Source organism: Rattus rattus, chromosome 1, assembly GCF_011064425.1.
Source record: "Rattus rattus isolate New Zealand chromosome 1, Rrattus_CSIRO_v1, whole genome shotgun sequence".
Taxonomy (NCBI): domain Eukaryota; kingdom Metazoa; phylum Chordata; class Mammalia; order Rodentia; family Muridae; genus Rattus; species Rattus rattus.
Genome location: NC_046154.1, coordinates 162,526,314 through 162,544,796, shown reverse-complemented (window position 1 = coordinate 162,544,796; position 18,483 = coordinate 162,526,314). Strand labels below are relative to the sequence as shown.

Genomic DNA, 18,483 nt, shown 5'->3' with positions numbered 1-18,483 from the left:
CTCAGGTATAACCAGAAGCTGCTTCAGTTAATAACTTCCCTCCCTCACACAGTGCAGGGAGGGCACACCTTATGTGGCCACGGCTGTACTGAGAAACATTGCTCTGTTCTGATGTCTTGGGTTGGACCAGGAGGCTGCTTCTGGCACCTACAATGTTTCTAGCACCAGGTACTTGGTGACGTGATCCTGGGAGGCCGTCTGGTGCAGGGGAAAGGCCACTGGAAAGGGAATTAGGACAATTCTGCCTAGCTCTGCAGCAAACCATTGTAGTCATCATGGCTACACTGAAACAAGGTTGAGTGGAACTTTTTCTGGAAGAAATTCCAAAAGGCTTCAAGGTCTCCTAAAGAAAAACACACACACTGCTTTTGAAGGCTTCTCCACTGTAAATTGAGTGGCCTACTGACTCCTTTTTTCAGAGCAGGTAAAATGCTGAACCATCACTGTGTCTTCTGATCCTGTGACAGGGAGCCATCCACATTCTCTTTCTGTGTGAGGTCAGACAAGCACAGGGAACACAGGCTCTGTCTTCTGGATTCCTGCTGTTGGCTCTGTGGGTTCCCCTCTGTTCTGAAAGGTCCCACATGTTGCATAGGGTCTAGCTTCTTTCTGTTGCATCAAGGTCATCATGAGGGCCAGCTGTGATGGGGACTTTGTCAGCCTACTCCCAGCAACGATGGCATGAGTTTGCTTTGGGTGCATAGTGGGCTCCCAGGCTGGGCTTCCCTTTTTCTGTTTGCAAAAACACCATTAAAAAATAATTGCCTCTTGTGTTGCTGAGGTCCGACTATAATGTATGCATTTGATGGAGGTGAGTCACAGCTTAGAAGGGGGCCTCTGCCCAAAGGCAAGCAAAATACTAATAAGACTGCAAAAACAAGCCACACAGACATCTCACGGGGTACCGGCGGCAGGGAGCAAGCGTATGGTGGATGTAGTGATGCCTTGTCTGTCTAGAAGGTCCGTGTTGAGGAACCTAGGGGCTCTCAAGGCTACCGCTCAGTCATGGTTTGTCAGCATTGGAATGTCATGGTCAAGGAGGTGGGAATGTAGATCACATGTATTTAGGAAGCATATTTCCATCAGGAACCAAGGCTGAGAAGGAGGGAACCAGACAGGGCTCCAGTCACTGAGTCTTCTTGCCCTCCTGTCCTCCAGCCTGGATAGAGGCTAGTCGGAGAAGAGGCTAGCAAAGGACTTCCTCAGGTTGCGGATTGTCTCAGCCTTGGCCTCATCTTCACTTGGGGTTCCTCGATGGGAGGTATCTGATGTGCTGAGGCTGTTAGTCAGGGACTGAGATTTGCTGAAACAGAAAGCAAGAAGTTTGGGGTGGTCAAGGCTTGAACTCCCAAGGTAATGAGTCTGGGGCTGGCCCTGAAGCCTGCTGGCTGAGCAGGGTCATTAAAGGATGGTGAGACCAGAAATCAGGCATCACAGCGTGTACACGATGTTAGCCTCGGACTAGCGAGGTATGTGATAGTGCCCTCATTTTCTTAGGTATAGAGATTGGGGTTCCTAGAGACAAGCATTTGGTTTGGATAGTCTTTCTAGCAAGAAGTATGAAGCACGCACTACTTAAATGCTTTCCCTTATCCTAGGCTGCACTGTTTTGTGGGGCCATGCCAGCCACAGCGGGCCAGACCAGGCGGGCTGCAGTTCTTTCCTCAGAGTTCCCAGAATTAGCTGAGAAATCAGGCAGTTCCTGTTCTAGGTCCCTTGTCTCCGTTGAGGGTTTGTCAGATCAGAGGTGTCCATGAGCATGTCTGTGGAGAAGCACCTGGCTTGTTGGTTGATGCAGGAGGGTGTAAGCAGCATCATTCCCCAGACAGATGGTTTTGGGCTCCGTGAGAGAGCTAGCTAGCTAAGCATGGGTCAGTGAACAGGTTTGCATGTAGCACTCTTTATTAGTTCCTACTTCAAGTCCCTGTTCAAGCGTCTTTCCTGATGTCTCTCAATGATGAACTGTGACCTGGAAGCTAAAGCAGATCCCCCCTACTTCTAAGTCATTTAGGAAATTATTTTTTAAAGCTTTTATTTGTATTTTATGAACATGTATGGTTTGCCTTCATTGAACTGTGTGCATCACATGCATGTAGTGCTCAAAGAGGCCCGGAGAGGGTGTTGGATGCATGTAGTGTTCGTGGAGGCCAGGAGAGGGTGTCGGATCTCCTAGAAATGTAGTTACAGATGGTTGTTAGCCACCATGTGGATGCTGGGAACTGAGCCCCGGTCCTCTGGAAGAATGCTTATTAAAAATTAATTTATTTGTTTATATTCCAAATGTTCCTCCTCCTGGTCCCTCCCTCACCTAGTACCTTCCCCCACCCCCCTCGGCACATCCTTTACCACTGAGGCCAGACAGGGCAGTCAGGAAGACTGAGCTGCCTGTGTGCTACATATATGTGGGGGAGAGGGGCAGGGAGGGGGCAGCCCATGTATGTTCTTTGGTTGGTGGCTCAGATTCCAAGAGCTCCCAGGAGTCCAGGTCTCTCGACTCTGCTAGCCTTCCTGTGGTGTTCCCATCTACTTCTGGGCCTTCAGTCCTCCCCCAACTTGGAAGAGTGCTCTTAACCAGTGCTCTTACCTACTGAGCTCTCCCTCCAGATCCTCTAAAAAAGTTTTTTTTTTTTTTCTGAAATACTTTATCACAGCAACAGAAAGGAAATTAGAACCAGAAAGCTGCTTTTCTTCAGCTGCATAAATTTGGGTTTGTTTCTTACACAGCAAGTGATGACTGATTTAGAGATCGTGAGGGCATGGTGGGGCCTAATCTGTACTCTCAAACTGCTGATCCTTGCGACACAAAATGCCACCCTATGAGTCTACTTTCCCCGTTTGAGTCCTAGGCAAGGCCTCGTTGGGTCCCCGAGTCAGCTCATCTTTGGGCATATTCCAACTCTACACTATGCCCATTCAGACCCTCAAATACTTACTTGAGGTGGGGATGAGGCGATGCTGTCTTTTGGGGTTCTTCACCCTGCTGGGAGGTGCTTCGTCCCTGCACAGGAGGCCGGGTATGTGAACCGAGGCTGGCAGTTGGCTTGGAGGCCTGGTTTGGAGAACTGCCGCCGGATGCCCGGGATAGCTGTGGAGAACCTGGTGACCTTTGCTGCTGTGGGGATCCTGACTGGGGACTCACAGGCTGCTGACCTTGTGGGGAGAGCCTCTGCTGGGATGGACTTCTAGATCTGGGAGGCTGAGGAGACTGAGCCTGACGAGGGCCCCCTGCAGGACGAAGAAAGAGTTAAAGGTCAGTTTATTTTTGGAATAAACGTGGCCGTTACACCACTTAACACACGTTTATATAAACATGTTGCTTATATCCAGATCTCAGGGAGGTGGTTAGGAATGTCAAGAAACATGTAATGGCTGGGGACATAGTTCAGTTGGCAGTGTTTGTCTAGTAAGCACAAAGCCTTATTATTGGTTCTCAGCATGGTCAGGCATGGTGGGATATGCCAGTAATCCCAGTATTCAGAAGGCAGATGCAGAAGATCAGGGGTTCAAAGTCATCACTGATCATGCAGAGAATTCAAAGCCAGCCTGGGCAACATAAGACCCCGTGTCAAAACAAATATCCACAAGAAAGCATCTAGAGAACGGAGTCTGGGATGATTGTCACATGTGACAGGACACCTTTAACCGATCTGTCAACGGTGTGTGCCTAGTGTACACCACTAAACAGAGAAGAGGCAGCTTAAAAGATAGCCCGGGTTTGTTTTTCATGTTAGCATTACTGTATAGAGCCATGTAGCAGAGAAACATGGGAAAGTTGTGCATGAGACAGTCGGGCCTCACAATCCAGTGTGCGGATGGATTCGCGAGGCCATTGGGTCAGGATAGGGACTGGGATGGTGTTATAGACAGAAACATGTCTCCTTAAATTCAAATGTTGACACCTTAACCCTCAATGTGACTGTAAAGAGGTCATAGGTAAGGTTTGGATGTAATAGGGATGAAGTCCTGCGAAAAGGAAGAGGTAATCAGGAAGGTGTATAGAGTCCGGTGTAGTGACTCCCCTGTAATCCCAGCACTTAGGAAGCTGAGGCAGGAGGACTGTGGAAAGCTTGAGGCTAGCATTGGCTATACAGTGAGTGTCAGTCCAGTCCGTGTTCAGAGTGAGACACTATCTCAAATACCAAGACTTATTTCCCACTTGGTGTAAGACAGTTCTCGTTCTCCTCCTCAAGAATAAATGTAGGGAAAATACAAATGGATTCTGCTCTCCGTGGAAATGCAGAAGGGGAGTGCAGGGTCAGGGACAAATGGTAAGTCCCTTTGTGACCATGGGAACATCTCCTACTAATCACCATGGCATGCTGGGTAGGAAAACTTGTTGGGTGTTACTAGAACATCTGTGCTTTCTAGAGAGGCTAAACATTGGCCAGGAGTAGGATAGTGGGAGACTTAAGAAAAAATCCAGATATTTTTTTTCTTTTTCTTTTTTCTTTTTTTCGGAGCTGGGGACTGAACCCAGGGCCTTGCGCTTGCTAGGCAAGCGCTCTACCACTGAGCTAAATCCCCAACCCCAAAAATCCAGATATTTAAGTAAAAGTTTTATGAGTTTTGTATGTGGACTACATTTTTGTTGTCTCAACCCAGTGCAGGTCAAACAAAACATTTTTCCCCCCTTTTATCTTAAGCTTCCCGCCCCACATCTGGGTTGAAACTATATTGGAAAATCTGTGTCCTGTTTCAATAACTCATTAACTATTACCACTGGGATCCATCAAGAGGTACTTTGGCTATTTCTTACAGCTTTCTGGCAAGGCAAAAAACTTAGTATTTTTTTATTTGATCATAATATTATATGATTTTTTTCCTAACACAGAATTGATCCTAAAAATATGAAGTTTATTTTAAACATCGGGCTCACTGAGTTTGAAAGTAAGTTCAAAACAAGTTCAGAATGTGATTCTGTTATTTATAGAAATTGGTGAAAATGTTTCAAAATTAGCCTTGCTATTTTTGGTCTGAATGTTAACTCACTGAGCGTTTCCTCCAATTACCTTAATTGGTTTTAAATTGATTATTTTTCAACTCACTTAACATAGTGTTTAGCCACATGTTTCTGAAAATAATCTTTTATCGAGCATGCTTTTCCTCTGGCTAGAGAGAGGATCAGAACACACTAGCTCCCTGTCTTTTGAAGGACTGCCATTCAAGAGTGGTTTTTAAAGAGTCGATCCTGGCCAGAGAGGGAAGGAGGGGGCAGGGCTAGGGGCTCTAAGTAGGGCAGTGAATACAGTTTGGTACCATTGTAAGTATGGCATTGGCAGGTCAGAGGGTTACATGTGTCAGAAGGGTTGTGAATGGCAGCCATGAAGAGCAGTGGTCCTCCAAGTACCACCCCTTTGCGGGATCCCTTTCTAATGGCCGTCGGCGTTATCCTACAGACTTGGAAGCGGTTATTTCTTCCATCGCCCCAGCGGAGCTTGAGCTCTGGGCATTATCATTTAGCTAAACCCGAAAGGTGGTGAGACCAACTGGACTGTTCACTATACAGGGTTTGTTGGCATCAAGAACTGGCTTTACAGTCAGGAACCGCCTCCGAATCCAGCGATGACGGTGACGTCACCCGTACGCAACTGGGACCCGCGTGCATCTGTTGCCATGGCAATCGCCATACATTCCCAGAGTTCCAGAGTCCACCTGGCCTACTCCCCACCTCTACCTGCGAGCGGTTACATCACAGCCTAAATAAAAGGCACCCTTCTTGACCTTTGCCCCCCCCCTTCTCTCTTTTCTCCCTTCGTCTCCGACACTCCCTTTGTTCCCTTCCCCCACAATAAACCTCTCTCACGTGGAACTTCATTGGCCTGGTGTGGTCTGTCTCCGATTCTAACAAAAAGGCTCCTAAAGTTCTATGTGTGAGAGGCTTCATCTCTCCCTGTTTGTGTCTCTCTCGGGGATAAAGTAGAAGGGCCACGGCTTAATGGGAGTTAGGTCACTGGACACATGTCCTTGAAAGGGAGATGGGGCCGAAGCCCTGCGTCTCTGTTTCCATGAGTAAACTTTCTTCCTTTAGGACATGTTTCCACTGCTGTGAATACCGTGTCATCACTGGTCCCAAACACAGGGCCATGTGACTGGACCTCTGAAACAGGAGCTCAAACAAAGCTCTTCTTTTTAAGTTGGTTTTGGGTATTTTGTTGTGAGGGGAAGATGACCAACACCACGGAAGACTTCTGCAGCTTCCCTTTGTTAAATTCTTCCTGATTTTCCTGGGGCGGACAGTGGGTGTGGCATAGACAAGGGAAGTGGGTGGGCGAACCCTGTGTGGGGATAGCAGGTTTCTGTCCACACAATTACCGTTGCTATCCTTTATTGTAAAAGGAATCTGAGCTTTTCAAGCTGTGAAGACTTGTCACTAGAGAGAATAAAATACATTTTTGGGAGAAAGACTCAGAAATAAATGGGGAGGCCAAGTCTGGCTTCTAGAATGAACACAGTGTTGGGTATGTTGTTATACGCTAATCTCCTGCCTCCTGCCCCTATCCCTGTGTGTGTGTGTGTGTGTGTGTGTGTGTGTGTGTGTGAGAGAGAGAGAGAGAGAGAGAGAGAGAGAGAGAGAACAGACCTGTCTATGGAGGTTACAGGTCAACCTTTGTCCCTTTTAAAGACTGAAACTCTCCCAAGTAGACTAGTTGACAGATTAGCTCCCAAGATTCCCTCAGTCCTCACCTCTCCAGCTCTGGGATTAAAAGCCACTGCCACACCCAGGTGGTTTGAAATGTGGGCACTAAGGATCAAAGTCGTGTCCTCATGCTCTTAAGGCGTCTCACCCGGTAAGCTGTGTCCTCAGCCTCCCACTCTCTTTTGATCTCACACTGTAGCCCAGGCTGGCCTGGCATTGCACTCACTGGTGGCCCAGGCTGACCTCAAACTCACAGCAATTCTCTTACCTCAGCTTCTTGTGTGCTGGGATCACAGGTGTGACTCATCATGCATGCCTTGTTTGTTATATTCGGAGAAGACTATTTGCTCACAGATATTGAGAATTAAAGTGCCACCTAATTGGTATTTTAGTCCACGGTTAAATAGAATTTTGATTACTGTATATACATTTGGAGTATGTTGGGGGTGCAGCACATGAAACTTCATTTATATGAAAAAGGAAGTTAATCTGGAGGGTTGTGTTAAATAAGTGATGGGGAAAGAAGGAAAATGTTGTAGGCTATTTGTTCACACTGTGAACCCCAAAATTGTATGTTTACTGGAAAAACCTATTTCTAGTTGTGTGTCTCAGCTTTATAGAACACCTTTAGTTCCCCTGACTGGCATACAGACAGGCCCTTAATACACACCTTTAATCCCAAACATGAAGGTAAAGTTAGTTTGTAGAAGGAAGCACCCATGTTTGAAAGTGAAGTCTAGCTGAATGGCAGACAAAGTGATGAATCAGAGGAAGATTTGACAGAACAGGATGGGCCCACTCTCACAAGCAAAGAGAGGTTACCTCAGGAAGAGCAGGGAAGAGAGAGAAGGGGGCGAGGGACAGTTTTACCGGGAGAGTTTAAAAGAGACAGGCTGAAGAGAGAACAAGTTAGACACAGGTGATGACAGAATAAGCCAGAGAGGGAAAAGAAGCCAGACGATTAGAACATGTTGCCAAAGTTGGTATGAGGCCAAGCAGAGCAATTCAGGAGATGCCAAGAGAAGCCAGATTGAATCAGTCAGCTTGGAGAGGAGTTTGAGCCAGAACAGCTGAGTTGAACCAGCCAGCCAGAGTTCAGAAAGAACTAGAAAGGGTGGGTTTATTCAGCAGCAAGTCTCCGAGGCCGAAAAACACTCTAGGTCTAGATTGTGTGGTTAGCAGACAGAGGCAGCAAGCCTCTGAGACAATTACTACAGAAGAAAAGTTGCTTTTACCGGAAGAAGAGAGAGAAAGCTGAAAGGGACGAAGGGAGGGAGGGAAGGAGGAGGGAGCTGTGTTTCCTAGAGCTGTGGAAGAGGCAGCCATCTGGTGCCACAAACAAAGCTGTCGCTTTAATAGAAGTGACTAGCAAGCTCAGGACAGGGTGGAGATGCCTTCCTTCTGTTGATGGAGAACCTCTGCCTTGGCATCTCCGGGCCAAGCCGCTCTGAAGCCCCAGCTGGCCCAGAGCAGCAGGGCTGGGCACCCTGGTCTGCTGCAAGAGACATGCTTGCAGTGCTCCTCTTGAGCCTGTGTGTGGGAGACCCTCCACACCCGACCTTCCTCCAGGAGGTCTTTAGCTTTTCTCCCGATTCCCCCTCCTCTCGAGGTCCACCCGATAACAAGTGGTGGCTCTTTTGGAGTAGTGCAGGGATGGTTTTGAGGAAGAATGTCAGCAGCCGAGGGTATACTGTTCTGAGTTTCTTTTCTCTTTCTCACTCTAGCTGGTTGGCTCACAAATGTATGCCCAGGCATCACTAGTGATGGCTAGAAATAACATTTCCCAGAAGGTTTGAAAGTCCAGGCTGGCAAACCTGTCATCTTCTCATCATGCCTTCCTGGGCAAAGCTTCAACTTCCTACTTGGGGAAGGGAAATGCTAACACTTCCTCTGCAGAGCGGCTGGGAGGATGAATTCCAGTGTAGAAGGGAGTGGCTCCAGCACAGGGGCTGTCATGTTAAATGCTTAGCAATCCTTCTGTTCTCTTTTCCCAACTCCTTTCCCTGACCTCAGGAGGACAGCATCCCTCCTGGGGGCGTCATCATGCAGACGGAGGGAGTATATATAAATAGTAAGGATAAAGCATTAGGAATAAAGCAGTTCTCATGGATCATAGCCCCTCGCGGGGAGGGAGCAACCTTTTCACAGGGATCGCTCAAGACCATCAGAAAACTCAGATCATAATTTCATGGTTGAGAGTTAACACAACAGGAGGAACTGTATTAAAGGATTGCTGCATCCAGAAGGTTGAGAGCCACTGGGCTAGACTGTCTCCAGCAACACACTGTTATTGATTTAATTATTTAGTTGTTCTGTGTATGTGTGTACACATGGAGGTCAGAGGACACTGAGTGTCTTCCTCTGTTGCTTCCTACCTTACTCCCTCTAGACCAGCGGCTCTCGACCTTCCTGATGCTGCCACCCCTTCATCTAGTTCCTCAGGGTTCAGTGACCACCCAACCACAAAATTCTTTTTGTTGCTACTTTATAGCCGTAATTTTGCTACTATTATGATTCATAATGTATGTGTCTGATATGCAGGATATCTGACATACAAGCCCCAGAGGGGTTGAGAAGCACTGCTTTGGACAGCATCTCTTATTGAGCTAAACTAACTGGTCAGCCAGTTCCCAGGAACTGCCTGTACCTCCCTTCCCCCAGTGTTGTAGCTACAGACATGTTTGGCTATGTCCAGCTTGTTACTTGTGTGATGGGGATTTGAACTCACGTTGTCACGCTTGCACAGAACGTGTTCTTATCACTGAGACACCTCACAGTCCTCTGCACTGCATTTCAGTTTCATCGATACAGTGTTTCTCGGTGGCTGCCCCGTCTTACCTTGTGGAGGTGGCCTTGGCTGGGGCTGTCCGAGCAGAGGTCCTAGCTGGCCTTGCCCTGGAGATTTTGCAGATTTAGTCTGTGGACCCTAGAGTAAGAGAAGAGGAAGGAAGCCCCTGGCTACAGTAATTCTGGTAGGAGGCAAAGCCTTAGATACATCTTTATTTTAAAAATCACTGATGTAAAGTACACAACGCATGATTCTTCAGTGTACCTCCTGATAGATTTTTAGGATAGCCACGGAGGATGCTGCAAATGCCTCCTGGCTCCCAGCAGCCCCTTGAGTTCAACTACTATTTCTGTGTGTATGAAGAGATGGGTTTCTGTGGGATAAGTAGGGGTTGGGGTTGGGGGAAAGATTTGAAACTTGCTTTCCCAGAAGGCTGACAATTGCTGGGTCGGGGGATGGGAAGCCTGAGACACAATAGTTTCTATTGTCCTGTGCACTGGGAACATAGGGCATCTGTGTGCCTGGATTCTTTCACACATCTCCATTCAGATCCAACATGGAGACAGAGAGATGAACATTGCCATCAATCAATCCAAAGATGATGGGACAGGAGTTTTCTTTCTAGGAGATATGAGCAAGAAAGGGTCCCTGCAAGGCCCTTGCCAGCCTCTGTCCCCACCCCCTCCTCCTATAGGATGCCTGCCTGGGGTTATCTCAAGAAAACCTTACCCAAGGTCTCAGGGGGGAGGGCACCGAGGCCCCTGGCACCAGGAGTTGGCTCATCTTGGAGACAACAAGGTCAGCCATTAACTGCTTGTCCTCTTCCACGTGTTCTCCAATCAGTGGCATTGAACTGTCCATGACCTAGTGTGGGGGAGGAAAGGAGGATGAAGAACCCTGAAGTTGGCTTTTTATTTCTAGAATGTTGACACTGGGCTCAAGGCAGAATGACCACTAGATGGCAATGTTCTCCATGCAACACGCCCAGCTGGGCACTTCCTGCTGTCTGGGCTCCCAGCAGACACGCAGTTCTCTCTAGTTCCTTCTGAAAGGCTCCCTGGATTCAGTTCTGCTCAGCCTCCACACCCTGGAGTCCAGCAACGTGACCAGGGCTGGGGAGCACGTGTTGACCTTTTCTGTACTTTGGGGCGTCAGTCTCTGCCCCCTCATTTCCCACCCCCTCATTTCCCACTCCACTGTCCTCCCAGAGCTGGGGCTGGCCCTCTCTCTTCTGGCCCAAGGTTAAAGATGTCCTCAGAGCTGGGAACTGGTGGGGGCTCAATTAGAACAACAACTAACAATTTGACACAGGCTGGAAGTGACCCAGGGTTAACAGAGAAGACAAAAGAGGAAAAACATTGTTCTGGGGGCTCCCAGAAGGACACAGACCTAAAATGAAACTCTCCCTGGGAACCAGGCTGTCCCTAAGAAAGATGGGGCTGCATTTTGGGAAGTCACATTGGTCCAGTCTACTTTTGTAGTAGATGGGGAAACTGAGGCGCAGAGGTGTGAGTCACGCCTCAGGTGATCACGAGGTACAGGCAGCTGATGGTCTTAAGGGGACATAAAGTCTTGGTGGACTTGGGACAGAGCTGTGTTTGCCACCTCTTTCCTCTACTGTTGGAATTCAGCCTTCCCCTGTCTGTCACCTGATTCACCCTGCCAAACCCTGGCCCTTCGCCCAGCTCTGGGGTAATCGGATATTCTTACTTCCAGACCCTGTACCCAGCTCTCTCTGCCCACCCCTCACCTGCCTAACTCCTCACTCAACACGAAACACCTAGTCCACCCTTCCTCCAGAAACCCTTCAGGACCACACCCGTTCCTAGGAGCCCCTCTGTGACCATGTCTTTGCTGAGCTCGCTCAACTGACCCATTGGAGAGCTTAGTCCCAGAATTATCATAAAATCAGAGTGGCCAGTGTCCTGGGGGAACTATGGGTAGGGGGAGGTCCTTGCAGTAAACTCTGTTTACCATGGGAAGGCCTTGACAGTACAGGGTCACTGAGCGCTGGTGTGATACGGGACACTATTCTAAGACCCAGGTATCGATGATGCCAGTGCTGTCACTTTGCAGGGCTGGGAACGTGACGACAGTGCTCACCTCGCATACCTGGGGCCTTGGCTTCCACTCCCAGCACCTATGATTCCAGCATTCAGGAGGCAGAGGCAAGGGCAACAAAAGTTCAAGGTCTTCCTACATATTGAATTTGAGGGTAGCCTGGGCTACACGGGGACCTATCTTAGAACAAGCCTTCAAGGCAGGTCCTACAACTATATGGTTTCCTCGTCAGGGCTGAGGAAACGGATGGAGAGTTCTATAGCTGCAGGGGCCTCCTAACCAAGCACCGGGCAGATGAGGCAGCCAGGCTTCCAGGCCTATGTTCTGCTATGGACTTGCTTGGGGGAAGTCTCTTGTCTTTTCTGGGTCTATTTTTGGTCGACCAAACTAAGGGTTCAGGCAGCTGCTAAGGCCCACCTGGCTGTGACTTTCAGGGGACCGTGAGTCACGCACCTGGAGTGCCTGAAAATTAAACTGGAGTGTGGGTATGGGTCCCAGAAAGGCTGTACACTGTCCCCAAATGGAGCTCTCTGGGGTCCCAGGCAGTCTCCAGCGGCAGTTACAAGATTCTGTCCCCAGTGCTCCTGGGCTCCCAGCACCCTGCCGGTCTCTCCTCCAATCTTACCCATTGCCTTCTGCCCTGGATTGTTCCCCGCATTCTCTGTGGTGGAAAATGGCCGCTACAAGGAGCCTGAGGTCAAGTACTGGAATCTCCATGGTGGACACAGACAAAGGAAGTGGATATTCACTCTCCCCAGGGAAACATTTTTTCCCAGTGAGCAAGGTCATCCCCTGGGCCAGGTCAGAGAGGACGAGGTCCAGGGTGTTTCCCCTGAGCACCCTCACCAAATGTGTCACAAGCGCTGGGAGACAGTATTTTTGGATCTCTGTTTCCTTTTCCCCCTTACTGGGAAAAATACATTTCACATTCCCAGGAACAAGCTCCCTCTGTTCCTGACCCCACCCCAAAGTCCAAAGGAAAACAATTCTCTAATGTTTCTGAGGAAAAAAACAAAAAAAAAACAAATCTGAAAGCCATCTCTTTTTTTGTTTGTTTGTTTGTCTGAGGCTTTCTGGAACTTTTTTGAAAAAGTTGTTTTCTTGTGTTTAGAAGACCCAAACTGGCTTTTTTATTTGTTTGTTTGTTTTTAAATGCGAAGCATCTTCCATTCTTCCCCTCCTTGAGTGTCCAGAGCTGGGGCATATGAGCATGGATGGCTTTTTGTGAAAGTGGAGAGATCTCAGAGACCAGAGCTCACAGGTATAAGTGTGTGTGCATGTGCGTATGTATGTGTGCCTGTGTGTGTGTGCATGTGCCTGTGTGTGCATGTGCCTGTGTGTGTGTGTGTGTGTGTGTGCACATGTGCCTGTATGTTCGTGTGTGTGTGTATGTGTGTGTGTGCATGTGCATGTGGTGTGTGTGGGTGTGCGTGTGTGCACATGTGTGTGTGCATGTGCATGTGCGTGTGTGTGTATGTGTGTGTGTCGTGTGTGTGTGCTATGTGTAGGTGGGTGTGCCTGTGCATGTGTGTGCGTGCGTGCGTGCGTGCGTGCGTGCGTGCGTGCGTGCGTGCGTGCGTGCGTGCGTGCGTGCGTGCGTGTGTGTGTGTGTGTGTGTGTGTATGCGCGCACGCATGCCCAAACCAGATTCATGTCTACTGTCCTAGTGAGGAAGGAAGGGCGATGCTGGGCGGTTTGACAGGCGCTGCTGATGTCCCAGGTGAAGTGGTCCTTGACTCGCCTCTGTTCTAGTAACAGGCAGAAGGAATGTGGTCCCTGACTTGAGATGAGGATGGGGTCCTACACAGAGATGCCACTTACCTGGTAGAAACATTCAACTTTCCTGGTGAGTCAACCGGTGAGATTGTTGCCCTAGGCTCCCAGCCCCCACTGCCAAGGGAACCCCTCCCTGACCTGGAGTATGGTACTCCTTCCTGCTGAGCCATACTCCCACCCACTCAGTTACCTGGTGCTGTTTGCCTGTTGGTTCCTAGGCAGCGGGGCAGACACAAGAGACTGGAGGACCGGCTGACTGCTTGTGGTCATCTCAGCCATGTGCCTCTCATTAGCTGCCCACACTCGTGGAGAGGCAGCTGCAGGGGAGGGGTGACCACAGGGCTCCCCTCACGTGTGTTGGCCTGGTGTCAGCTCATTCCTTGCTTCTGGGTTGAGGAGCTTAGCCTCATGGAAGGAGAGAGCTCAAAGGCCCACGTGTGACTGGGGAGATAGGTAGCTGGGGTTGGAGGGGAGCCCCTGAGGCCACAGGGGTGCTTCAGGGTAAAGCTGTGGAAGTGTTGGAGGCTGGGAACTGGAGAGGAAGCTCTGAGGAGGCTAGGAAAGGGTCATAGAGGGAAGAGGATACTGTGGGATGGAGAGATGTATGGGCTGCAGGAGGGTCTTGGGAGTGGTTCTGGGTCCACTGCCCATCTGTGAGCATCTCTCTAACTCTTGTAGTTGCATCTGCCCTCCAGCCACACTCTGTACCATGGTGTCCATTTGCTTAACAATGCCCTGTCACCTGCACTTGCAGCCTGCAAATTCTGAATCTCCGGTGTCTCAGAATTACCCAGAGCCTGCCCCAAGGGACCCCTTCTGGAGCCCATGCTTTTTTATTTGAAGGAACGTAAGGGTGGAGCCCTTGCTTGGTGGTAAGGGAAGTTACATTCTCTTGAACAACGAATACTGGCACAGAATACTGCGGACTCTTGGCCTGACAAGCTGGGAAAAAAAACTGCGTCCCGAGTTCTAAACGGGAAGTCTTCCAGCTGTTGCTACAGCTGAGGTGGGTGCATGAAGCATGGGGTAGAGACCTCTGGGAGTATCTCACTGTGCCCTGAGCTACAGGTAGGCAGGTCAGGAGCCAGGACATGGCTGCCCTGCTGGGTTCAGCTTGGTGTTTTTTTTCCCTGCTGGGGATGGTCCGGGCTGGACCCTCCTGCTCCGCTCCACTCCTCACCTCGATGATATAATCTCTGCCATTCTTGCTGTGGACGGCCTTGACAGCACAGATGTCTAGGCCGCCGAACATTTCTGAGCAGCTGTCCACCCACAGCCTGTACCTGCAAAGATAGGACCGGTGGTGAGCGTGGGGTAAGGAGCAAGGACAGAGGGAGACAGGGGAGTGAAGGCAGGCCGAGGACGGGGTTCCGCTCTAGGTAAGAAACGGGGAGGAAGAGAGCAAGGATGGAGGAGAGAAAGCCTGAATGCTGCCCCAGGACCTTGGCTCTGCAGCAATGGGAAGCTTGCCTTGCCCTCACGCAGGGCCATGCAGACACCCAGACACCAGACACCCCTGCAGCCCTTTTCCCTTGGGAAAGCTGCTGGAAGGGTTCTAAAAATCCCTCCCGGCTGCCCTCCCTGCTCAAAGTCCCAGCCAGACAAGAGCCTGGAGGGGGGACAAAGGGTCTCATTCTCCTGCAGCCTGGGGAGGGAGGGTGGGGGGTGGCGGGGGAGCCCCTTCAGACAGCTCCTGACTTGCCTAGAGGCCTGGCCCTCTGAACCAATCGCTTTTATTTCTGTTCCAGTGACTGACGGCTGCAGGGCCAGTTTGCTTTGCTGAGGACAGATCTGGGCTGTGAACTTTGACCCCCCAACAAGGGGTTGGTTGTATCTGGGGAGATCTTCTGGGCTCGCACTTGGCTTCCGCTTGGGGAGTGGATTTGGGAGTCACTGGGGACTTTGTGTCCGTGTTCCTGCTTCTCTCCACACTCTCTAGGGTCACACGGAACGTTCCGGCTCTCACATCTATTTGTGTGTTTGAGCCATATGACGTGGAGTGAGGAGAGCGCATAGCTGGAGATTTCTAAGAACGCAGTCTTTGATCTTCTCCACCAGGGCTCACTGAGGCCTTGAGAGAGGGTCTCTCATGAATGGTCATGGTCATCTAGAGCTCCCAGGACTAGAGCCCAGTCCAGTTCTCTCATCTAACCAGAGCCAGGAGCATGCTGGGAAGAGCAGGACGAAGGTCCCACATCCACTGGAATCCAACTGGGTGCCCTCGTGTGCCTGGCAGGCTAACTCCTCTTTCCTTCTAAGCTCACCACAGATTGATCAGAGAGGGAGGGCTGAACTCATTTTTTCAGATGGAGAAGCTGAGGCTTGGAGAGAGTAATAAATAACAGATTGGCTTCCAGTCCCAGATCCTGTCTGTGACCAGGTTGTCAGCAAAACACATATTCATATTCCTCTCTCTCTCTCTCTCTCTCTCTCTCTCTCTCTCTCTCTCTCTCTCTCTCTCTCTCTCCTCTCTCTCAGAGCCTGCCACACAACATCACAACATGTGTTTGTTTTTACTTGTCACGGAGGACAAGTGTGTGTGTACACTCACGCACACACATGTAAATGTTGGGTAGGAGCACATGTGTGCATGCATGAGTATTAGGACTCGAAGCCAACCTTTGGTGTTGTTCCCCTGGAGCCTTCCACCTTGTGTTTTTGAGACAAGGTCTCCCCCTGAATGTGAGCTTTGCCACACAGTGTACCCTGGCTGGCCAACAAGCCCTAGGATCCTCCTGTCTCTGTCTCCCCTATGCTGGGTCAGGGCTGCATGCTGCCATACCCATCTGGCTTTTTTTAAATGTGGGATCTGGGAATCAAACTCATGCCCTTGTGCTCACGTGGAAAGGACCTTATGGTCTGATCTGTGATTGGGTGTTTACTAGTATTTCTTTAGTGATTTTGGGAGAGCCTCACCCTCCGGATGCCTTGGTTTCTTTTATTTGATTCTTGTGCTTGGGAGACACCAAGATAGTGAAGCCCAGGTACAAATAAACGGCTTCAGGACTCTGCCCTGTGTTACTGGGTGGTCGCTACCTATTCTTAGTTCTTCCTGTAAGACTCGGGGAACACGACGTGCTCAAGGAGCACAATGCCTGAGACGCACTCATGAGTCAAGGTTCTTTCCGGAGAGATAGAAGAAGTCTAGACTAGGGACTGGAGGCAACAGGATACCAGAGGCTGTTTTCAAATGATGAACATCCAGGCTGTCTGTGTGCATCACCCCAGGGGTGGAAAACCCAGGGGCCAAACAGCATGAAGATTGCTCAGGAGTCAGGCTCCTCAACAAGCAGGAACCAAGGAGGGGCTGAGTCCTGATTGAGGGTCTCCAGGGACTTTGGGACTGTAGGAATCGAACTAGGTAGGTCTGTCCAGGCCATGAGCACAGTTCTTGACTACAATAGTATGCTAGGCTGAGCAGACCCTGTCCCGTGAAGGTTCCTTTTGGAGTTATCTATGTAGCTTAAGACTGAGCCAAACCACAGGATGGTGGCAACCTGGAGAGCTCCAGGGTGATCTTCTGATGGAGCAGGTAAGACTGACATCCTGGGACAGTCATGAAGAGGGCACTGGCTGTCCATGAAGGCTCCCTTAGGGAGGGGTGTGCCTGGCACTTGGCACAACCCCACAAGACTGGCTGGTACAAGAGAGTTCCAAGAAGATGCTGTAGCCCCCACCTAGGCTTGCTGGGAAGGACATACATCCACCCTGACAGGCACACGTCGGGAGTTCAGTTTTTCAGATGACACATGGGCTTGTCTAGTACTGTCTTCATTGTCCAGGGTAAGAAGCTCAGAATTGCCTGTTAACTTATCTAGAGGGGTCGGGGCACTCACCTTGGTTCATCTGCCTTCCTGGGCTTACAGCCCCTGAACTGGCAGCTCCACAGAGGCTGGGCTGATGTCTCTTTTCTCCACCACTGTCTCTCCAAGGCCCAGCTCTAAAACTATAGCCCACAGTGAGTGTGTATGACATAACCAAAGCTAGCTCCTTTAGGTTCCCACTCATTCTTTAGGATGGAATTGTGGCGCCCTTCCTTCAGGGATCCTCCCTGGTCTCTATTTCCCAGAGTTTCACTGGGTGCCCTATCTCCTTGTTCCTACTGCAAGTGTTCACGCCTCATGTTGTCCTGACTTTATTGTATCGGGCTACAGTTGTCTCCTCCTTTACAGAAGACGGGAAAGACGGCTGTTCTTAACGTAGGAGGGGTAATTACTTTCCCTCCTCCTAAAGCCTTCTTAAGAAAAATAGGATTACATCCCTCCCTGAGACTCAGAGGTAGGCCCCACTCCAACCTCCAGAGTAGAAACTTGACGTCGATTTAGTCAAACACAGCACCGTACACTTCTCAGCTAGTGATTGGCTTAGGAATGATCACGTGACCCAAAGCCTGGCTAAGCAGCCAATAAGTTTCCATCCCAGGCTTCTTTTCCGTCGGACTCGATGGTGAGGCTTTAAGCCCGGTGATGCCGTGAACTTCTGTTGGAGAAAGTGTGATCCGACATGGTCATGAAAGGAATGATTTCAATAGATGGGTTGGGGATGGGGTCCTACGCCTCTCCTGAGCACATGCCTCTTGAGCTTTCAACAAAAGCTAGTATGTCCCCAAAGCACGAACTAACATCCTGTGTTTTGATGCGTGCAGCTGCGCCACAGCTCTTAGAGGCAATATTCAGTGCCTTTTACCTTGCCCTCTTTACTTCTCAGCACATGCAGTAGGCACAGTTTACTGACCCTAGAGTGCATGCTCTGGCCACTACTACTGCCTGCTTGCAGGCAGTGTCCAGTGGGTTCTCTAGGGAAGGTATCTTTGACTGACATGGAGAGCAGGTGCCCAGCCGTTCCTCAATGGAAGAAGTCAAACATGGTAGTGCTTAAAGTGAGAAAGACCTATAGGTCCCCTAGCCACAGCGTACCTTAAAGGACTCACAATTTAAGGGGAATCAGCTTTTCCCTCTTCATAAGGTCTGAGGAAGGTCAATCTCCATTTTAATGATGTCTTAATCATTAACTGTTTTCTCCTAGATATCGGCTAATAATTGGCGACTGGCGAAGGCTATTTCTCTTACTGAGGCAGCAGGGCAGGGCCCAGAAGACTTGAACCCAAGACCTCAGTGTTCCACACTCACTTCTGGAACATGGGACAAACTACATTATTTCTCTGAACTGCTACCGTCTGTAAATGTAATTTTGACAGCTACCCTGTCACTGATGCGGACTA

At 49.7% G+C, this 18,483-nt stretch overlaps 1 protein-coding gene across 4 annotated transcripts in view; it reads right to left on the bottom strand.

The window, feature by feature from the left end:
• Nucleotides 1-1,061: 1,061 nt before the first annotated feature.
• Syn3 (synapsin III) overlaps nt 1,062-18,483 on the bottom strand; it is a 435,579-nt gene continuing 418,157 nt past the window's right edge. For 3 of the 4 annotated variants that reach the window (XM_032910213.1, XM_032910225.1, XM_032910220.1), the window contains exons 10-13: nt 14,443-14,545; nt 10,155-10,289; nt 9,476-9,563; nt 2,814-3,225 (exon numbers count right to left, since the gene is read on the bottom strand). In XM_032910213.1, coding sequence (XP_032766104.1) covers nt 2,930-3,225; nt 9,476-9,563; nt 10,155-10,289; nt 14,443-14,545 — 622 coding nt within the window. In that variant the 3' untranslated portion in view covers nt 2,814-2,929. Of the gene's footprint in view, nt 1,304-2,813; nt 3,226-9,475; nt 9,564-10,154; nt 10,290-14,442; nt 14,546-18,483 lie in introns of those variants that run through there. The other variant, XM_032910230.1, reaches the window with a different exon arrangement.